Below are 23,553 nucleotides of genomic sequence, written 5' to 3'. Positions count from 1 at the left end.
TTTATTTTCTTTAGGCAGCATTAACTGTATTACCAAAACGCAATACAAACACAAATTCGAAAAGAACACATTTGGCAGCATTATTTTGGGAACACAAGGGAATTTATTAGGCTTATTTATTTTGATTATTATTGTCTTTACATTTATGATTGTCTTTAGTTCTTAATCTGTAGGCTATTAGTAATTTTGACATTGACAGATGCTTGCGTGATGGCAAATGGAGTCGTTGGAGATGGTAAATGTTTGGATTTGAAGAGGTGGTTATATATAAGATTTTTTTAATCACTTTGTTATTTTAATTGCTTTTTCGTTACGCTTAAAGTGCAATTTGAATTTAGAAATGTCTTAAGTTTTCATGTTTCAATAAATAAATTAATACAAATTTGAAAGCAAAATCAATAAATCAAAAATATTCACGACCCTTGGCAGGGGGGTTGACTATATAATAGGATATCGCGATATTTTAAAGGCGATTATCGTTAAAATATTTTTTACATATTGCCCAGCCCAAAAGGGAAGTTAAATTTTTCATGAACAATTGTAAAATGAATTAATTTAATGGAGACCCACACAAACACATGTATTCAATTCCATACTGCAACATGTTACCTATTAATTTTTGCATATTTGTTTGTTTTTGTGTTTTTGAGTAGTCTATGGGCAATATAACATTTTATTTTATTGAAAAACGTTGTTTTGGAAATAGTAAATTATTCGTTTGTGCTATGGCTCTTCCGAAAAAATGCATCAACCAAAAATAAAAAACTGGCTCCTTAGTGAAAAAAAAGGTTCCCGACCCCTGTCTTATAGGATAATGTTAGGGTCTGTGTGCCAGCTGAAGTTCAGTAGAAGTTACAGTAGGTGATGCAGCAGGACAATGACCCTAAACATCAAAGTAAATCCACTACAGAATGGCTTCAAAAAAAGAAAATCCACCTTTAGGAGTGTCCCAGTCAGAGCTCAGACCTTAACCCAATAGAGATGCTGTGGAATGACCTCAAGAGAGCCGTTCACACCAGACATCCTAAGAACATGGCTGAGTTGAAGCAGTTCTGTAAGGAAGAATGGTACAAAATTCCTTCTGATTGTTGTGCGGGTCTAATCCGCAGCTACCAGAAACACTTGGTTGAGGTTATTGCTGCCAAAGGAGGATCGACCAGTTATTAAATCCAAGGGTTCACTTACTTTTTCCACAGCATTGTGAATGTTTAATTGTGATGTGTTCAATAAAGACATGCAAGATTATAATTGTTTGTGTGTTGTTAGCTGAAGCACATTGTGTTTTTCTATACTTGTGACTTTGATGAAGTCTTTATCGTTTGAAGAAAGTTCAAGGTAAATATCACTTGATTTTATTGGGTGTCAATTCAAGTCAAGTTGTAATTTGGCCATATTATGCAAAAAATGCAAACATATTATTTAATTGTGTGTATTTATGATACATAAAATGTTAGCTATGAAATTGGTCTTAGCAAAGCAAAAGATCCAGCCATTTTATTTCAAAAACATAAAAAATTTAATTTCCATCACATAATTCTATTAAACACAGTACAGAATTTGAGATGCACTGGAAATGGAATTTTATGACTTTCATAAAAATAAAAAAACATTATCTGTGAGAGTGTGAAAAATGTTTTAACTTATGTTTTACTTCCTAGAAGTCCACAGTGCTAAAAGTGCTCGAAGTAGAAAACAGTGTGTTTTGCCGTGGCGCTGTAGATGGTGGTGTGGGAAACACTGCTGTGAGATTAGTTTGCTGCTCGTTGCTACGGCAGTGTTGAGTGACCATGTGTGTAATACGGCACAATGAGTAATGTAGACAGCACTGTCAGCTGCATCAAGCGGACACACATCAGCCAGAGTTCAGAGTTCATAATCATTAGTTGGCTGTTTTTTTACCCGTTGATCTATTTAAAGCAGTTCAGCGACAGATATCAGAGAAACTCTGCACACAAAGGCCATTTGCGATGCAGGAGGCAGATCCCGCCGCAGGGTGAATGATACAGGGGCTTCCTTTTCTTTGAGGTTTTGTTTGCCCTTCTTGTTTTTCAAAGGGCTTTTAAATGGCCCCTCTCCTCTTATGGCACAAGGTATTGTGTTTATATCTCTCTGCCTGATCCACGTCACATTTTCCACCTGTGTTTGTGACTCACCCTCTTCAAGCAAGCTGCTGAGTTCAACACTGAACAACATATTGCTGCTGTACTATTTACCTCTGCTTCAGTGCACACTGTTCTGAATACTCAGCATCTCAGAACAGAGCTTGCCATTCAAGTTTGTCAGGGACTTACCAGCATAAAATGTTATTTACTTTGTAAAAACTCTGTGAATTTAAATGCACAATCCAGAAATAATAATAGCCAAAATATGTAGAAGGTTTGGCACTCCTAACATGTAATATTTAATTTTTATTCTTTCTGGTTCTCAAGTTAATGTGGAAAAATGGACGTGATAGTTGTGAAAGCAGCACTTACCTATGAGCTACATGATGAGGGAAACCATCCAAAACACTTTGAAACCAGCAGACTTTGACTTCTGAAATATTGGTACGCTATCCATTAATGCTGCATGATTAATTGAATTAAGATTGAAATCGCCATATGGCCACGCGCGGTAACTAAATCATAAAAGGTTTTATTTCTGCATTCAACACTTCATTCTGCGCTGTGTGAGCAAGCGGTGCCCTCTTGCAGTTTGGATTGCATTGTCCATTATCCATTATACTATAATACAGAATTTAAAAGGGGGTTTTGTTCCTTTCATTAAATCTTTTTATTTTTCCATGATGTGGTTAACATTTCCGTGGAATTACCCAACATATGCATAGTGTGAATTTGTAATGTTCCATCATATACAGTACATACATGTAAAATGTGAGTTCTGTTGTTTTGAACTGCAAAATCAGATGCACAAAACTGTTTAGAAGTATAAAATAATACTTTTTTTTTTTTTTTAAATATTAATCATCATGTTATCGTACGTAGTTATTTTTGTATCTTTTTATCTTCTATTTATCTTCTGTTGTGGCTCTCTTTAAAATTTTGGCCTGACATGTTTAACAGATCCAACCCATGTTCAGTGGAAATTATTGAGTGTTAGAACAATAAAAAAGCTTTTGAACCTCTTTGTACATTTATAAACATAATTACAAAATAAAACAGTAATCTGATGACAAAATAAGGTAAGTGGCATAATGTTGGTAGCTGCCTATATGTTTTATTTTATTTTTTATTTTTATTTTTTTTTTGGATTTTTCCCCTTTTTCTCCCAATTTGGAATGCCCAATTCCCAATGCGCTCTAAGTCCTCGTGGTCGCATAGTGATTCGCCTCAGTCCGGGTGGCCGAGGACGAATCCCAGTTGCCTCCGCGTCTGAGACAGTCAACCCGCGCATCTTATCACGTGGCTTGTTGAGCGCGTTGCCACGGAGACATAGCGCGTGTTGAGGCTTCACGCCATCCACCGCGGCAGCCACGCTCAATTCACCATGCGCCCCACCGAGAACAAACCACATTATAGCGACCATGAGGAGGTTACCCCATGTGACTCTACCCTCCCTAGCAACCAGGCCAATTTGGTTGCTTAGGAGACCTGGCTGGAGTCACTCAGCACACCCTGGATTCGAACTAGCGAACTAGCGAACTTCAGGGGTGGTAGCCAGCGTATTTTATGCCTATAGGTTTTTTAAAAATTGGTCAAAAAATTATATATTGGTGCATTTCTAATACATACATGTAGCATACTATCCATACTACATGTCTTTTATCACCCTGAAGGCATTTATTTTTCTGTAATGACCAACCGACTGTACATTATCCTGCTTATTACACAACGATTTGCCATATAAATAAATAAAGGGAAATTAAACATTTATTTGAGTTGAAATTTTGAAGTATCCATTTTTGCATGCTGTTTGGGCTAATATTACCCATAATGTTTTGCTATATGGAAAAAGAAGAGTTTGTGACAGTTCTCTTTCAATGTTTTCAGTTGTAGAATACAGGCAAGGAATACAAGGTTGAAACTGGCACAACAGTTGCTAAATGAATTAACCTAAAAGTGAAGTAATAATGAATTGTAAGGTAATGAGGCTATTAAAACATTTAACGCTATTTACTCACAAGTCACAAGAAAGGAATGATCGTGAAAACTAGTCTCATGGCACAGTCTTTAGGAAACGTAATGGCCATATAAGAAGTGTATTAAAATCGTTGCAATATTCACAATGATGCTTAATTGTGAATCATTGTGAATCACCAGCAAAATCATTGTGAATATTTTGCAAATATTCCATATGCCAAAATACTTCCTTAGGCGACATCCACCCTTATCTGTTTTTTTTTTTTTGTTTGGTTGGTTTTTTGCGGAAAGTCCTGTTTTCAGTTTCTCCATTAGAAAGTATGCAGCAATGGAGAGTGTTTTAAAACGTCCCAGTGTGGATGAGAGGCGTAATCAATGCGTAGTTAAACCAAAACGTATTAGTAAAGACGTGGCCATAGTACATAACCAAAAGTGTGTACTTTGGGCTAATATGTACTGCAAAGTACATTCTAAGCATAGTAGAGGTAAGCAAATTGGGATGCAGCCCTTGCATTTAGCAGTTCTGTCTCTGATCATTCTCTCAAATGCTGTCATGCATGAACTGATTCAATCAGTTGATTTGGTGTAGTTAGTTGTAAGGGAGCAGGTTGTGATTTTTTGCGTATCTTTACATCATTAAACGAGGGCTGTGATCCAGATGGAGCAAATAACTGGGTTGTGCCGCTCCCCATGTGGTTTGTATATCCAATATTTGCACTCATTAAAGCACCTTATTATAACCAGAAAACCACAAGAAACGTTCTGTGTGACAAACCACTTTTTTTTTTTTTTTTTTTTTTGCAGTTCTGCAACCTGTAAAGCTTGTCCCGCCCATGAAAAGAAAACACAGGCTTCATACAGGGTGTGTAATTACGTACAGTGTTTATTTGTGGTACCGTGACTTTTAAGAGTGGGATGCCGTTTGATGAATTCCCACCGGAGTTCCTGAATGTCTACTAAAGTTACGACTTTTGCAAGGCACATTTCCCCAGGTGTATGGCTGGGCGAAATAGCAAAAAAAAAAAAAAAAAAACATTTTCAGCCCTTTAACGATATGCAATATTAATGTTTCTTCAACAAATTAATGTTTCTTCAGCTTCAGACAATTTTAGCACTATAAACTTCTAGAAAGTACAGCTCGATTGAATAAAACCTTCAATAAAAATAATTTGCGTGATATTTACCTTGATTTTTCTTTTTTTTCTTCAAACATCACTTTCCATCTCAAGCATGCGCTTCGCTGACAATTTTGTCAACTTGGATAACAAGTACACTAACTTTTGAAAAAACGTTATAAGGGGCAAAATTGTTTGGTGTGGTGGAAACTCTAGGACAGGCCACAACTGTAAGACAGTCGTAATGTAATTTTTTTTTTTATAATAATTATCAAACAGTAAATATGAAATGGATGTTTATTTTAGTCTTTTAGATTATCATAGTTTTAAACTTGAAGGGATTTGTATTTTGTAATAGATTTTCATAGTTTAAATTAGAGGTTGACCGATAGTGGATTTTTCCGATAACGATAACAGCAGATAACAGATTAATTGGCCAATAGTTTTTAAAAATCGATTTATAGAATAATAAAACATTTCTTTGTCTTTCCTTACTATGAAGGGCACAGACATTGAGGCTACAAGAGTCCAAAATGAATAGAGTCCCAAAAGCAGTTTATAGTGCAACCAAAATACCCATTTTAACCAGAACAATTAAGATTTGGTGCATAAAGCGGATGATAAAGACTTGGCCCCGTTATAATGCTCTATATTAAGTATTTACCAAATTAAGCTTTTTATAGCCTATATATTGACCAGCTGAAATTTGTATGTATATATTTCACCAAATTAGGTTTATTGATGAAGATTTTAAAAATTTTGGGGAAAAAAGAAAACACTATTGGCACCGATTAATCGGTAAAACTGATATATCGGTCTACCTCCAATTTAAAGTCTGGGTCTGGGACAAGGGTAAAACACGACAATCTTTACATAAAAGGTATTTGAAAGTACTAAAAATAAATGTTGATGGTCTAGTTAATAGTTTCCAAGTCAGTTTTTATGTAACCTTCATACAGCGATAAAAAATGTCAAATCTGTTCGTTTTAATATAAATCAACCTCTGGGACATGAAAGTGCCTGAAGTTGAATAAATATATATATATATTCACCTTCGGGCACAAACGAACAATAGAATCAGAAGTATGGATCCGTGCATTGACATGTACAGTTTGAACTGATTCAAGGACATGAATCAAACTTATTTTTGCTACAGAAGTTTAAATCAGAGACTCTAGACTCTCCAGATTTGCCCATGTGTGCCTGTAAGGTCCTAAATATTGGGTGCAGGTGAAGTGGTTGTCCCACTAGGACAGCAAGAGGTCTGTGTTTGGGCATGCTCTTGGCTCCGTGCCAACTTAGTGTAATGCCATTTCTGGCGTGCTGGCGTCACCCTCTTTATTCTGAAAATCAAAGTGCGAGGCTATCAAAGTGAGCGGCTTATTTACTCAGCTGAGTGCGTTATTCAGCAATCGCGAGTGACTGTTCTGTGTCAGTTTCACTTACAACCTTTCTGCATTTATAATAGCTCATTCACAGAGCTGCTTCAGCTCATAGTAAAGACCACCAGTAAAGTCACGCAGGTTTAGTCATTTCATTTGTTTCACGTGTATGTATTGTGATGTACAATATATCCAGTTCTTGACTTCCACACTTTCTCTCTGTCTCTTTCAGTGGAGTATGGAGGGCTTCTGGAAGTCTGTGGCGCATATCATTCCTAGAGAACCCAAGGACATGCGTATCCTCAATCCGTATTTCATTCAAGAAGCAGCCTTCAGATTAATCGGCCTTCCACACAACAAAGGTCTCATGGGCAGAGGGGTGAGGAGCATTATGTACTCTGACTCATATCTTTGAGCCTGATCCAGAGTCTGTTTGAGCATGAAAACACAGCAGTTTAAGGTGGTGTGAGCCACAGGACTCTAGTTTATATGCGCTTCCTGTATTATCAGCATACAGGCAGAGTGTCTGGAGCAGGATTAGCCAAGAGAGTGTCTCTCTGTGCAGATAAAACCATGAGACTCCAAACACACTGATCAGACAGTGACCTGCTGATAAACACACACAGACACACATCTCTCTCTGATAGTCAGTCACATGGGGTACATTATCTGAACTGAAGTGTTTGAACAAAGCACTCAACAGTAGCCTGAGTGTGGTTACTGCACAACAGATTTCACCCACATCTTCAGTCCTGTGTTTCACTATTTCTATTTTAATTTTAACTTGAGTCCATTTTCATAAAGTATATATATTTACTGAAATTCTCAAGTGATACTGTTGTGTACAGCACTTTAAAAATATACTTGAAAGTGTTTTTTGTTGTCTTCAGAATATTCCTACATTGGGGACCGTTGCGATCACGATGGCCCTTCATAACTGTGATGAGGTGGCAGTGGCTGGGTTTGGATATGACATGAATTCGCCTAATGCTCCTCTACACTATTATGAGAAACTCAAGATGTCTGCAATCAAAGAGGTAACAGCACCACACTGACCTAATCTTCCATTTCCAGTACTTTTCAAATGCCTTTATGAATAGATTTTACATTTTAGCCTTGTGCCAGACCCAGACTTTCAATAATAAACTATGAAAATACATGCTAAATATACAAATTATTACATGTTTAAAACTATAATAACCTAAACAAATAGTGAAATAAACATATACCATCTCAATTCGTATAGTGTGAAAATAATTTCTTTAAATTTTTCCAAAATTATGACTGTCCCACAGTTGTGGCGTCATTTCCACCACACCAAACAATTTTGCACCTAATAAAGTTTTTTTCAAAAGTTAGTGTACTTGTTAAACAAGTGGAAACAAGAAACACCTATATACAGTACTGTGCAAAAGTCTTAGGCACATAAGATGCTTCACAAAAACATTTGTCTTAAGATGGTTATTAATATCTTCAGCTTTAGTGTGTCAATAGGAAATATAAATGTTAGACTCACAAACATTACTTTTGCAAATAGAAAAGATTAGAATAGAAGAACAGGGAGCTCTGCAACAGATGTCATGTCCCCCACAAAGCCCCCCACTGAACATCGTGTCAGTCTGAGATTACATAAAGAGACAGAAGTAATTGAGACAGCCGAAATAGACAGAAGAACTGTGGTGAATTCTCCAAGAAGCTTGAAACATCCTATCTGCCAACAACCAAGAAAAACTGTGTCCAGGTGTACCTAGAAGAATTGGTGCTGTTTTGAAGGCAAAGGTGGTCACACCAAATATTGATTTAGCTATTTTATGTTTACTGGACTTTGTATGACATTAATTGATAAATGAAAACTATTTATGGCATTATTTTTGAAGACATCCTCACTATGCAACATTTTTCACAAGTGCCTAAAACCTATGCAATAGTACTTTGTATTTTATATATATATATATATACATACACACACACACACACACACACACACACACATACTGTGTATTTTATATATACTGTTGTATATATATATATAGATAGATAGATAGATAGATAATGCAGTATATGCCATTAATTATCTGTTTAACACTGCTTCGGTGGGCAGTTCAACACAGCCCCTATTACTTTACATTAATTTAGTATTATCTTATTGCAATCAACAGAAAAGCTGCTTCTTAGTTTAGAAATCTTGGAAAAAAAGAGTGGACTTTATTAATGTGTGCGAAATGCTACAGTGATGTTTGCTCTCTCGTTGATGATGTTTGGGAATATTCCATCTGATAAGTCACGTCCACAAACAGGTCACATGACCTCGCGGCTGCTGCTGCGCTCTGTTTCAGGAACAAGCAGAAACCCAAGAGGTCAGAGTAATGAAATGACACTCTGACCTGTATGTGTGTGTGTGTGTGTGTGTGCGTGTGTGTGTGCTCTGACTCTGTGTCAGTGTTGTGGAAATTACTTTAAATGACTGTAACTGGATAAGATAAAGTTTCTAAGTAGCTGCTGTTACCTTTTTAAAAAAGTAGTTATACATATATATATATATAAAACATTTATTTCTTCTTGTTTATTAGCCAACCCAGATGGCAAGGTGACGTTGATACAATGTTGATTTTTCATCTGAATCATCATTTTTGTTGAGATCTAAATTTCAATGTTAAAAGTATGTTGAACTTACATTGATTTGTAGTTGATGACCACGAGATCATTCTAATTGATGCTTCCTCGTCAGTGAGGAAACACAGGTACACCGTACACAGAAGTCTTGTTTGTTGAAACACCTGACACACTCACACAAATTCTCTGGCACAATTTCAAACAATGGTGTTCATGTACCTTATTTTTTCTCTGTCCCTTTTTTGCACTGCCTTTTTTGTGTGTGTTGGATTCTGTTAGTTTCAGTAATTAATGCATTCATTAAAAAGTGCTTAAAGTCTTTTCTAAAACATCGTTTAATCAAGGTTTATTAGGAATTTCTTCATTAAAATAGTTCAAACAGCATTATGGCAGATCCCTCAAAGCACATTGGTTATACGTTCTGTGTAAAAGCATAATACACTTGAGTAAGCAAGGATATGCCATTTTACACATGTACAGTATTGATGATTTCATTCTTTGATTCTGCACTTGCATAGCATCCTTGCATTCTTTCCTCGTGTCTTATGAGGGAGAAGTTGAGAAAAATAAAGAAAAAATAAGGATACACAATTAAAGATATGAGAAGCACCCCGTGATGGAGTGATATTGAATAAACATGGATCTGTAGTCGACTGTGTGATCACCTGGAAATGACCAACCTGCGGCGTACATTCTTTCAGTTATATCAGGTAAGGAAAAGGTTAAATCTGTATTACAATTTTGCAATTGTATTCTTGTAAAAATACCAGAGACCGTTTAAAGAATCTAGACAAACCATATATTGTCGTAATTGTTTGTTCCCACAGACTGCACATTATGAATTTTTTTTCTGATTTTGCACTCCTAATTTAGATCATAGAGCTCATCTTCTAACGAGATGAGTTGAATCAGGTCTGTTTGATAAGGGAGACATTCAAAATGTGCAGGACTGAACTAGCCTACATGATCAATTAGTCAAAGCATGACACTGCTGGCATGTACAAACTAAATTTCCAATTGTGGACAATTAATATTATTATTCTGTTCCATGAATTTTGGTCCTACTGTTTTTTCTCTTTTATATGTTTTGTTTTAGATGCATTGATTCAGCAAATGAGTGTGGGAGCAGTTCGTCCGGTACCTCCAGCTTAGAGGTCTGCAACCCGACCTGGGCCCGACGGGACCCGAGAAACCAATGGGGTTCGGGTTTCATTTTAAGGCCCGTGCAGACCCCTACTCCAGCTACAACTTCTTTTTTAAACTGTTATTACTATTTTGATGAAAATAAATAAAACTGTAGAAACTATGTGAAAGTTGTTTTTATTTATATAATTGTTTTTCACCAATTTTCTTAAATCTTTGTTGATATTTCAACAGAAGTGATGTAGAATCAACATCAGATTCTAACATTGATTCAATGATGTTAATAGATTTTTTGGTTGAGATTTTCATGTTGTTTCAACATTAAAGAGCACTTATAATGGTTTTTAAATACGCCTAATTTTGTTTTAAAGGTCTCATACAATAGATTTACATGCATCCAAGGTTAAAAAACACTTTAATTTGCTCATAATTTAAATTGCAGCATTACCTATTTTCCCAGTGTCAGAAACAACTCGTTCAATGATCTCCTTTCAGAGAGCCTACTCTGCTCTGATTGGTCAGATGTTCCAGTCTGTTGTGATTGGTCTACCGCTTAGTGTAGTGTTTGAGGGCGGGTCAAAGCTGTTCGCAAGCAGCCAGTGAAGACCAGAGGCGGGTTTTTTGTTACCAAATTAAGTAGGTTAAGTAGGTACAGAGGGGTCACGTGACACCATGCAAGGAGCAGACGTGTAAGCGACGAGCTCTGCGCACTTTGCTAAACTTTTTATTTTCATGTTATAATCTGGTGAATTTTGATACACCCAGTTACAAATTTTTTCTTTGATGCAAAACATGGCAAAGAAGTCAAAATCCTCGGGCTCTGGAGACATTAAAAGACATTTACGTGTTCAGGATGAAAGCCCCGACAGGCCTACAGACCGGGGACTCGATTTGGATGGCGCGGTGGGAGAGGTGATCCAGCGTCAGTTGTCCAACATGTCGGTGATGTTGACGAAGGTTCTTGCTGACTTGGAGGATCTCGCTGTAATATGTCGATCGATTACGGCGATGGAAATAAAATTCTCTGAACTAGTTACAAGAGTGTCAGATGTTGAGAGATGAATCGATTTTCTGGAATCTTCGGAGAGGGAATTAACCGCTAATCCGCCCGCGACCAAAGTTGATTTGGAACATGTCCTTGAAAAGCTTGAAGATCTTGAGAATAGAAGCCGCAGGGATAACGTTCGAATTGTTGGAATTCCTGAGCATGAGGTGGGCAGAGATATGGTGAAATTCATAGACGACCTCTTCCCGAGTCTGCTCGACATAACAGGCCACAAGCTGGAAATCGAGCGAGCTCACAGAGACCCAGCTCACAGATCTGCTGAGGAAGACAGGCCCCGATCGATTCTGGCCAGATTTCTGAGATCATCCGATAAAGATCTTGTGTTGCGCCAAGCGAGGACCAAAGGGGAGCTTTCTTGGAAGAACCATAATATTTTCTTGTTCCCGGACTTTGCGAGTTCAACAAGAGAGAAACGCGATCGGTTCAAGGAATATAAGAAACTCTTACATCGGCGATAGATTACTTTTGCTCTGATGTTTCCGGCCAAATTGAAAATAGAAACGAAGGTCGGTCGCAAAGTATTTACTTGTCCCAATCAGGCAATGTCTTTTATAGAATCAGTGGGTGAGTAAACCATTGGATGTTTCTCATCTCGCTGTAATTACTCTTAAGGAAGCTGGGTGTCATTTTGGTTTCTTTTTTCTTTTTGAGTCGGCTCTGCCTAGTGGCTGGAGCTTGTTTTTTGAATAACACTTTTCCTTAAAGAAACGTTTGCATTGACGAAAGGTTACATTTGCATTGAAGTTCCCGGCCAGTTTGAGAGTGGACACTGTGGATGACCGCAAAATATCTACATGCTCACACAAAGGATGTCTTTTATAAAGTTGACGGATTGTGTAAGTCATGGTATATATATGTTTATGCGGCTTCCGAGTGAATTGACTCGACCATCCGGGGAACCGGGATGCTGGTTTTGTTTCTTTTTGTATTGATTCCGCCTAGCGGCTGGAGCTTGTTCTATTGAATAACACTCCTTTGGAACAGCTGTGGATTAATCTGTTCATTCTTCGTGCTTATTCCTCCTGCTGGCTGGAGTTTGTTTTGTTGAGTTTTTTTATGGGACATTGGAATGATTATGTCATCCGCTGAACTTATAACAGCCGGCTCACTGAACATTCGTTTGTCTGTCCGAGGAATCTGAACGGTTTTATATCAGCTGGAATTTGTTTTGTGGAAGATCACACCTTTGAGACAGTTCTGTGAATATATACACATTCTTTGTGTTCATTCTTCGTACTGGCTGGGTTTATTTGACCAAGTATTTTCTGTTATTTAATTTTGCCTCACAAATTTGTGAGGCAAAATTGAGCAATCCGACGGCAAAGTTGTCGTGGGGACTCGTGGGCGTTCATGGACCTTTTGAATTTAGAGGGATTGTCGCTGGTTGGCGCTTTCGTGCGCGGGGTTAATGCGCACGTTTTTCTTTTTTCTGTTTGTTTTGTTCAGGGGAAAGTTCGGTGGTTGATTGTTTCACTAATGGGGAATGTGGTCTGTATAATTTAGTTTTTGACACAGTTTTTTTTTTTTTATTATATCAATATGTCAGTTGTTAATAAGAGTGTACTATCTCTCTCCACATGGACATGTTTTTTTTAGTGCTGGCTCAAGTAAGAGCAAGGGAGTCATTATATTGGTAAATAAACATCTACAATTCAAATGTCTCAAACAGACTAAAGATAAATTAGGGAGAGTTGTTATTGTTTTAGCAGAAATTCAGGGGCAAAGGTTGATTTTGGCTAATATTTACGCACCTAACGCTGATGATCAGGGCTTTTTTATAGATCTTGAAGGGATGTTGCAAACCACTGGCACCCCTCATGATATAATATTGGGAGGAGACTTTAATCTTTTGATGGACTCAGTCCTTGATCATAGTGAAGCAAAAGTGTGTAAGCCCCCTAGAGCAATATTGATGCTTCACAGGATGTGTAAAAATCTTGGTCTTTCAGATATTTGGAGACTTTTGAACCCATCTGGTAGGGATTATAATTTTTTTTAATCAGTCCATAAGATTTATTCTAGAATAGATTTTTTTTTTATATCCAAATCCCTCATTTCATCTGTTGTTGATTGCTCAATTGGAAATATCTTAGTTTCAGATCACGCCCTGGTGAGTTTAGAGGTGATGCCATATACAGAGAAAAAGAAATCATATAGTTGGTGCCTTAATGTGTCCCTTTTGCAAAGTCCTGATTTCCAACAAATGTTAAAGACTGAAATCAATGTTTATATGGAGACCAACTGGTCCTCAGTACCCTCTGTGGGCATGGCTTGGGAGGCACTTAAGGCGGTTCTTAGGGGTCGGATCATACAGTATGCCTCATTCATCAAAAAATCCAAAGCACGAGAACTCGTGGAGTTGGAAGGGAATATTAAAAAAGCTGAGGCAGAGATGAAGCGCCGTATGTCAGCTGATGGCCTCAGAGAATTGACCCGATTGAAATATAGATATAATACTATTTTGGTTATTCAGGGCAACACAGTCATACTTTGAGTAGGGTGACAAAGCAGGGAAGCTTTTGGCTAGATATATAAAGCAGAGAGAGTCTCTTTCTATCATTCCCTCAGTGAAATGTGCTGGTGGTGAAATTTGTACCTAAGCCATTGATATTAATAATGCCTTTAAAGAATTCTATATTGATCTTAATAGTTCCACGTCTTCGTCTACTGATGAAGATATTAGAAACTTTGTGGAACCTTTAGATCTTCCTAAACTGATGATTGAGCAAAAAAAACTCTCTTGATTCTGAGATACCTTGGAGGAGCTTGATGAGGTAATTAAGTCCCTACCTACTGGCAAGGCTCCGGGGACAGATGGTTTTGCCGCAGAATGCTACAGAACTGGTTCCACTTTTGCTAGAAGTTTATACTGAATCATTAAAGAATGAAAAGCTTCCTCCAACCATGACACAAGCCCGGATCAGTCTGATTCTTAAAAAAAGACAAAGATCCAAGTGAGTGTAAAAGTTACCGTCCAATCAAGAACTGCTTGCCCCTATTTTGCCATTGCAAAGCCTTTCCATCAAACTAACCAGAGAAGTTAAATCACACCCCGTCATTTCACATTTGCACTCAGTATGGACAATAGTGTTCAGAGTGTTTAACTCAGATAATTATCTAAATGTTGCCTCGAGCCTATGGCTAAACCCCAAACTTTGCATTAATAAGTCCCCTTTTTGTTGGTCAGAGTGGATTGTGAGGGAGGTTAATACACTCGGTGATCTTTATGAGAATGGTGTGATGAGATCCTTTGAAAATATGGTTCAATATTTTGGGATCCCCAGATCTCAGTTTTTTAGGTATCTTCAGTTACGCCACTTGCTCTGTACTATTTTTGGGAGTAGCATACACCCCCCTAAAGCAGCAGATACTCTAGGAGAGGTGATTTCTGCTTTTGGAAAAGGTCATGAGGAATCAGTGTATTACTCCCTGTTAATTCAGAGTCTGGGGGACGGAACTTCGACTTCTCTCAAGAGATTGTGGGAGAAAGATTTGAACTTGGTATTGGAGGAGGGAGTGTGGAATAGGATTCTAAAAAACATTAAGTCTACATCTAGAGATGCAAGCGTCCGTCTGATGCAATTTAAGATTTTGCATCGATTATATTGGACCCCCTCTAGATTGTATAGGCTGGGTTTAAAAGACACACCCACCTGTTGGTGTTGCCAGATGGAGGATGGAGATTTATTACATGCCTTCTTGTCTTGTTCGAGGATTCAGGAGTTTTGGTTGAGAGTCCAGAATTTTGTTTCCGAGGACCTGGGCACTCATGTTCTGTTTTGTCCCAGACTTTGTGTGTTGGGCAATGGGGCGGTTATGGATATACCTGACGGGTATGTAAAGAAGTGTGTCCTCACCGGCGTGATGATCGGGAGACAGATAATTGTGAGGGGATGGAAGTCGATGGGCGCTCCCTCTTTTTTTGAATGGTGCACCGAATTGGGCAAGGTAGCGTCATTTGAAGAGATGTCATATAGACAGCTTGGCAATTCGGCTGCATATGATAAGAAATGGGGCAGGTTTTTGGCCTTTTTGGGGGGTGCTCGGTGACGGGCTGTGGAGAGAGACATTTTGTTTGGTTTGGATATATATTTGTTAAATTAGATTGTTTTTATATATATATTTTCATTTTGTATCAGACCACTGGTTGTGTATAGCGGGGGGGGGGGGGGGGGTGTTCAGGGGAAGGGACATAATTTTATAAATTGATTCAGTGTGTGTATGCTCTGTTTGTGTTATCCTGTTTATTTGAATCAATAAAAATTTTAAGAAAAAAGTCTTGAATTACTAACGACTCATTTCAGGTGTTCAGAATCGGTTCTTTCTTTTGGGAGTCAATAACTCCATTTGTCGTGCACTTTGATTTTTGAAACTTTGCAGACTTTTTTACATTCACAAACAGCTATATATTTGAAAAACCATAAAAGGTGCTCTTTAACACAGAATGCAGAAGTGATGTAGAATCAACATCGGATTGCAACGTTGATTCAACAGCGTTAACTTTGAAAATTTTTTGAAATGATTCAACCAGCTTGATCTCATTAATATACGTAGCGATTTGTAAGTGAATATTTGTAACATTTAAACTTACATATTTGTACGTTTGTATAGACACTAAAATGTACAATATGGATGTTTGAAAGCATCTAAAACATTATTTTTTTTAAATGTATTTACAGCTTTAGAAACGTAAAATATTGACGTATCCATTACAAATATATTTTAATACACAAATCTATTATAAATATATTTGTACATTTTTATGGTTTTATAGATATTTTAGATCCCTTAACCCAACCTCTAAACATAACCACATTTCAACAATATAAAAACATGTAACAAGTAGATTAATTTACAGTAGAAATAATTTTTGTTTCAATATATTAATTTATATACAGTATATTTTACGGCTGCTAATCCCACACCTACTCCTAAACATAACCATAACCATTTATTAAACATAAAACACGTAAAAAACAAAAACAAATTTCACCCAATTTGGAATGCCCAATTCCCAGTGCGCTTTTAAGTCCTCGTGGTTGCGTAGTGATTCGCTTCAATCCGGGTGGCGGAGGATGAATCCCAGCTGCCGCCATGTTGGAGACCACCAACCCGTGCATCTAATCACGTGGCTTGTTGAGTGCATTGCCACAGAGACATAGTGCACGTGGAGGCTTCACGCCATCCACTGCGGCATCCACGCTCAACTCACCATGCGCCCCACCGAGAACAAACCACATTATAGCGACCACGAGGAGGTTACCCCATGTGACCCTAGCAACCGGGCCAATTTGGTTGCTTAGGAGACCTGGCTGGAGTCACTTAGGATTCAAACTAGCGAACTCCAGCCAGCGTCTTTTACCACTGAGCTACCCAGGCCCCCTTAAAACATGTAAATTAATCACAATAATTTATTCAGAAAAATGGTAAAATTCAGTACAAAAGTAGTCCAAAGGGCGATGCGCTGCATCCGATGTGCTCCCTGATGGTATACAATAGCATTGTGTGAGGTGGAGAGTAGAATTTAAATTATTAATCGCTGTAAATCTTCTCCTGATGCACTCCAGAACGGCGCGGTGATATCTTATTCAAACATATACGTCGCAGAATACGGCATGTCGCAAACGGTCACGAGACATCACTGCTGTAAAACCGCTGGTCGTAATGCTTGAGGAGGCAGTTTTTGAATTTTGAAAACGAAACCAACGTGGGTTGACTGTTACGATGGATGGAGACGGAGATCGTTGAATAAAAGGCTTGAATTTGGGTCTGAAGATTTGGATTATAGATAACACATTTATGGATTCATTTTATTATGGTTTTATGGTGCTTTTTGTGGTTTATTTTGTTTTTTGGCATATTCTGAAAACTCCTTTTGTGTCCTGTGGAAAACAAAAATAAATTTAAATGCTGAATAAATGATTACAGAGTTTTTATTCATTTTAATATTTTAAAGCGTAGTCTTGGTTAAAGTGATATAAAACATTGTATAGGGCAGCAGCAATCACACAGAACTTAATGAAACCGTTAAAATGTCATATTATAATGTCTGTGATGGCATTTAACTAATCTCATTGATTATAAATTAAATGTAATTAACTGATTAATTCTATGAATTATTCAATACTTATCAATTCAAACAGCACACGTAAACATTTGTACGTTTCTATAGGTGTTAATATGTAAAATGATGATGTTTAGATGCTGTCAATACATCAGTATTGTTTCAGTGTCTATGCAAACGTTAGAGACTTTACGTAAGAACAGGGGCGCAACTACACATTTCCGAGCGGGTATGCAAAACTAAATGTTGGAGGGGTCGAGGAGGCCACTGGCACCTCCCTTTACATGGCGCCCCTATGCATTGCATACCTTGCATATATGGTTTTTGCGCCTCTGCGTAAGAATACATATGAATTCTCATGAGATCAAGAAGCGTTGATTTCAACAAAAGTGATGTAGAATCTACATCAGATTCTAACACTGATTCAATGATGTTAATATAGTTTTTGTTTAGATTTTCATGTTGTTTCAACATTAAAGCAGGGTGAAAAAGTGATGTAGAATCAATATTAGATTGTAAAGTTAATTCAATGCCATCAATGTTGATATATCATTGGTGACTTAACATTGTTTCAGTGCTTGTTTGCCATCTGTGAAGGCACTAATCCAGTGTAGTGGTCCAGACAGTTTGTGCCTGCAGCCCACTCAGTGTAGTTGTTGATATTGCTCATGTTTTGTGTATTTAGCCAGTACAACTGCTATAGTAACAAAAGGAAACATGGATCATGTTAAATTGCAAATTTGAAAGGATTTCTTGCAGAGTAAATCAGTAGATGGCACTGTATTTTATTGTAATGTCATCTTCTCTCATGTGCAGTGTGTTGACACTCAGTAGAGCTCTTCTGTTGTTGGACATGTTTACTTTAGGTGGACCATCAGATCTTCTAAAATAGCAAACTACGTATTTTGATTATTTTGTGTCTACTTCTGAACGCTCACCCTAATGTTTGTCTTTTTCTTATCTCTCACACCCCCAGTCGTGGACACACAACATATCCAAAGAGAGGGAGTTTCTCCGGAAGCTGGTGAAGGGCAGAGTTATTCAGGACCTGACCAATGGGATCTGATGTCGCGCCCTTGTCATACGGATAACAGGCAGTATTCACCATCCTCCTACATGGACAGTGTGGAAATCCCTGCTGATGGACTCGCATCAGCGAGCGATCACAGATCACAAAGGAAGAGATGTTGGAGTCTGTCACATGGTACCTCTGGAGGAAGTGACCTTGCGTCGTATGTTGACGGTATCCATGGCAACCGCACCTCAAACACTGAGCTGCAAAGGAATAGTTCACCCAAAAAAATCTGCCAATGTTTACTCACCCTCATGTTGTTCCAAACCCTGTGCTTTCATTCTTTATCTGATTGAACACAAAAGTCATATGGAATAATTTGTTGGGTGTTGTCATTTTTGTAGCTTGAAGATGTGGTCACTGAACTGTAAGAGCTACGAGAAGTTCTCCTTTTGTGTTCCATGAAACAAAGCAAAAACTGCAGGTTTGGAACGACTTGAGGGTGAGGAAGTAATGACAGAATTGACATTTTTATGGTTAATTATTCCTTTAAGATGCAAGCCACGAAGAGGAGAACGAGTCCATCCTTTTGTGCCACAGAGCATGACAAAGACTGAACTTTGATGCTTTCTCCTGTTTTTTTTGTTTGTTTGGTTTTACTATACAGCAGAGGTACAAGTGGTTTCTGATGTGAACTCTTTGTACATGTACTTCGTATTTATTAGACCGTATTCTAATCACATCATTAAGATGCTTTATTTTTTTAAGACAGGTAAACTGTAATGATTTTAAACTGTTCTCTTCAATCTCAGGCTGTGCATTACTGCACAACACCACAGAACAAATGATTGTCACCGTTGATTTTCTTGCTGCTCTTCTGTTCAGAACTGTGCAATTTATCCAAGCAGCATTCACTTGTTTCCTGAACCTTGCACATGTGTAGTACTCTCTGTGTGTAGTCTGAACATGATATATAGGAGACCAGGTCCATTGAAGTATTATCAAGATTTATAAATGATTGAGTCTAAAATTAGGTTTTCATCTTAGTTGTAGACTGATGCATATGAAAATAACAGATAAGGGGCTGTTCATATAGAACACGTTTTTGTTTTGACATCTTGACAGCTTTCATGTGTCTTGACATGCTCTCTACCAGACTTTCACATTGCTGTTGGGTGACTTTATGCCACTCCTGGTGCAAAAACTTGCTGAAGCACTCCCAGATCATCACCGCTCCTCCACCTGGTCGTCTAATGGTTAGACGGAGACCTGGACAGGCCTTCAAGCCACAGTGTCTCGCACCCATTGTGAAATTTGGTGGAGGATCGGTAGAGAGCATGCCAAGACACATGAAAGCTGTGATTGAAAATCAGTGTTACTCCGCCAAATATTGATTTCTGAACTCTTCCTAAGTTAAAACATTAGTATTGTGTTGTTTAAAAATGAATATCAACATTAATCAAGGTCTGAATACACTGCATATTTTTTGTTATTTTGTCCAGTTGTCATTTTCTGCAAATAAATGCTCTAAATGACAATATTTTTATTTAGAATTTGGGAGAAATGTTGTCAGTACTTTATAGAATAAAACACATACCTATAAATAGTAAATCCAGAAAAATGGATAATTATGCAGTGGTCTCTTAGTTTTTCCAGAGCTGTATATTACTGTTACATAATACTGTGAGATGCAATAAACATAATCTAGAAATCAATGTAATAAAATAATAATAATACAAAATAAACAATAAAATATATATAATACATAATAAAAATATACAGTATAATATAATAATATTATTTTATTAATATATAAATTATTACTATAATATTCAGGTGTGCTGGGATCCAAAACAGAAAAGTGGACCTCATGTCATTCTAAACGGTGTAATATTTATTTATAAAGACTTAAAGGAAATTCTATTTTATTTCTTTTAGTTCAATGTGAATAGATGACTTCTTAAATTTATTAAGCTTACACTGAGATTTGAATTTTATGACAATTAATTGCCGGCCATAATTTTATAATCCTGCCTGCCTTTTTTATATATATAGTGATATTATTTTGTGATTTAATGAGCTAGAGCTATTTAGAATAAGAAAAAAAGCTATAAGAATATAAATAATAAAAAATAAATAAATAGCTTTTTAACAATTTCTGAAAAGTTTCTAAACTAGTGGGCTTGTCAATCGAGCCGCTATAATGAATGCATATATGAACATTTCTTTTACACAATATTTTCTCAAAATTATCTTAAAAATATTTGGAGGGAAAAAATTTTAATGAGCATTATCCATCCATCTACCCTACAAGACCAGAAAGGTAACTAACACTAATCAATCAGCCATTTGTGCACATTTATTGGCCAATAGCAACAAACTGAAAATGTCAGATTTATTGGCCTGGTCAATATAATCACCGGTCTAATATATATTAGTGATTTATTATGTTTATTCTACTGTCAGCATTCAAACTCCCACCTGATCAACCTACCATATTTTTTCCAACAAACAGTTGGATGTTTACGTGGTGGAAGCAAACACTTTGGCTGTTTGTCTGATGATTCACTGGCATGCTGAGGGGATTTTCTGGATCCTTGTGCCAAAAGGTTAATGTGAAGTATCAGGAATTTTTAAAGGATCTGTTTTAAAGGCTGGGAGTCAGGCAGCATTCCTGGAAATCTTTGTGTTTGGTTTCCGAGATCAGTACCGCTCCTGTCAACCATCCAGGCGACCTGAGAACACAATTTCACCACTTTCCATTTTTCTAGATATCTTTCATTCCAGGGTGCCCAGCCTCTTTCAGAGTCATGGAGATTATAGTTATTCACATGAGGTACAGTACATCAGCTGTAAGTCTGATGGTTAATGATATCTTTTCGACTGCGTTTACTGTAAATGCCTTGGTCTAACTTTTTCTCTGGAAGTTGTCGAGTTTCTGCATTTACTTGACTGCAGCATCTAACTCTGTGGCGGCGAACAATTGCACTGAAAATGTTTTTGTGTATTTTTTCTTGTTTTCCAGTTAAAACATCTTAACATCCTTAAAACAAGATACATTAAACCCGGTCACGTGACCGGTAATTAGTATGAGATAATGAAATTGTAAGTTAGCTTGTACAAAAATCCACAACTTTTTATTTCCATAGAGAAAAAAAAAACAACAAAAAAACAATGAAAAATGTTACAATTTTTTTAACATTAACCCAAACCTTAACCTAACCATAAAGTGTAACCTTGCCCAAACCCTACACTTAACCATGATTTTAAAAAGAAAATAACTTGTGTACCACAGAAGAGAGAAAACATCAACATACAGTGGCAAGAAAAAGTATGTGAACCCTTTAGAATGACTTGCATTTATGTGTAAAATCTGGTTTGATTTTCATCTAAGATACAATAATGAACAAACACAATCTGTTTTAACTAATAACACAATTTATTGTATTATTCTTGTACATAATTCAAACATTCACAGTGTATGTTGGAAAAAGTATGTGAATGCCTAGGCTAATGACGTCAACAAAGGCTAATTAGAGTCAGGAGTTGACGAACCTGGCATCCAATTAATGAAACGAGATGGGAGGTGTGGGTTAGAGCTACTTTGACTTATAAAAAGCACTCAGACATTTTGAGTGTGCTATTCACAAGAAACATCTGCTGATGTGGACCATGCCTCACAAAAAAGAGATTTCAGAAGAATTGTTGCTTTGCATAAAGCTGGAAAGGATGAAAAGGAATTATTTCGAAGAGCTTACATATTCATCGGTCCACGGTTAGACAAATTGTTTATAAATGGAGAAGATTTAGTACTGTGGGTACTCTCCATAGAAGGGGTCGACCAGCCAAGATGACTCAAAGGGCACCCCACAGAATGCTTAATCAGGTAAAAAAGGACCATAGAGTGACAGCTAAAGACTTGAAGGAATCGTTCGAAATGGATAACATCTCTGTTCATGAGTCTACTATATGGAAAATATTAAACCGGCATGGTGTCCATGGCAGGACACCACGAAGGAAGTCGCTGCTTTCCAACAAAAACATTGCTGTGCACCTGAAATTTTCCAAAGACCACCTTGACACTCACAATGCTACTGGTAAAAATATTTTGTGGACTGATAAAATTAAGGTTGAATTGTTTAGGAAGAACACACAGCACTATGTATGGCGTAAAAAGGGCACTGAATACCAACATGAAAACATCATCCCAACGGTGAAGTACGGTGGAGGGAGCATCATGATTTGGGGCTGCTTCGGGGCCTGGACTGCTTGCCATCATCAAGGGAAATATGAATTCCCAAGTTTATCACGATATCCTACAGGATAATGTCGGGGTGTCTGTGTGCCAGCTGAAGCTCAGTAGAAGTTACAGTAGGTGATGCAGCAGGACAATGACCCTAAACATTGAAGTAAATCCACTACAGAATGGTTTCAAAAAAAGAAAATCCACCTTTTGGAGTGTCCCAGTCAGAGCCCAGTCCTTAACCCAATAGAGATGCTGTGGAATGACCTCAAAAGAGCCGTTCACACCAGACATCCTAAGAATATGGCTGAGTTGAAGCAGTTCTGTAAGGAAGAATGGTCCAAAGTTTCTTCTGATTGTTGTGCAGGTCTAATCCGCAGCTACCGGAAACACTTGGTTGAGGTTATTGCTGCCAAAGGAGGATCGACCAGTTATTAAATCCAAGGGTTCACTTACTTTTTCCCACAGCACTGTGAATGTTTACTGGGATGTGTTCAATAAAGACATGAAAGATTATAACTGTTTGTGTGTTGTTAGCTTAAACACATTGTGTTTGTCTATACTTGTGACTTTGATGAAGATGAGGTCACATTTTATGACCAATTAATGCAGAAAACAGCTGATTCCAAAGGGTTAAAAAAAATAATAATAACTTCACTGCATAAATATGGAATGAGTGACCACATTTGTACAGAGACATTGTATTTAAATTCTGTTTGTTGATTGGTTGGTCTCTATGGTAAAAGAACGTTTTACGATATCTTACGGTTTCGCCATCTCGTACGAATTATTATGAGTTGTCATGAGACTATGTTGGATACATGTAGAAGCAAAAT

At 37.3% G+C, this 23,553-nt stretch overlaps 1 protein-coding gene across 5 annotated transcripts in view; it reads left to right on the top strand.

Annotated features, from left to right (window-relative positions):
* Positions 1 to 20,027, top strand: part of LOC127445909 (CMP-N-acetylneuraminate-beta-1,4-galactoside alpha-2,3-sialyltransferase-like) — a 78,717-nt gene extending 58,690 nt beyond the window's left edge. For 3 of the 5 annotated variants that reach the window (XM_051706386.1, XM_051706388.1, XM_051706387.1), the window contains 3 exons: positions 6,809 to 6,955; positions 7,467 to 7,613; positions 18,439 to 20,027. In XM_051706386.1, the coding sequence (XP_051562346.1) occupies positions 6,809 to 6,955; positions 7,467 to 7,613; positions 18,439 to 18,528 (384 nt within the window). In that variant the 3' untranslated portion in view covers positions 18,529 to 20,027. Of the gene's footprint in view, positions 1 to 6,808; positions 6,956 to 7,466; positions 7,614 to 9,707; positions 9,900 to 10,062; positions 10,081 to 10,285; positions 13,708 to 18,438 lie in introns of those variants that run through there. The other 2 variants (XR_007898065.1, XR_007898066.1) reach the window with 2 other exon arrangements.
* Positions 20,028 to 23,553: the final 3,526 nt, after the last annotated feature.

Source organism: Myxocyprinus asiaticus, chromosome 9 (genome assembly GCF_019703515.2).
Source record: "Myxocyprinus asiaticus isolate MX2 ecotype Aquarium Trade chromosome 9, UBuf_Myxa_2, whole genome shotgun sequence".
Classification (NCBI taxonomy): Eukaryota; Metazoa; Chordata; class Actinopteri; order Cypriniformes; family Catostomidae; genus Myxocyprinus; species Myxocyprinus asiaticus.
This window is presented reverse-complemented; position numbering and strand designations above follow the sequence as displayed.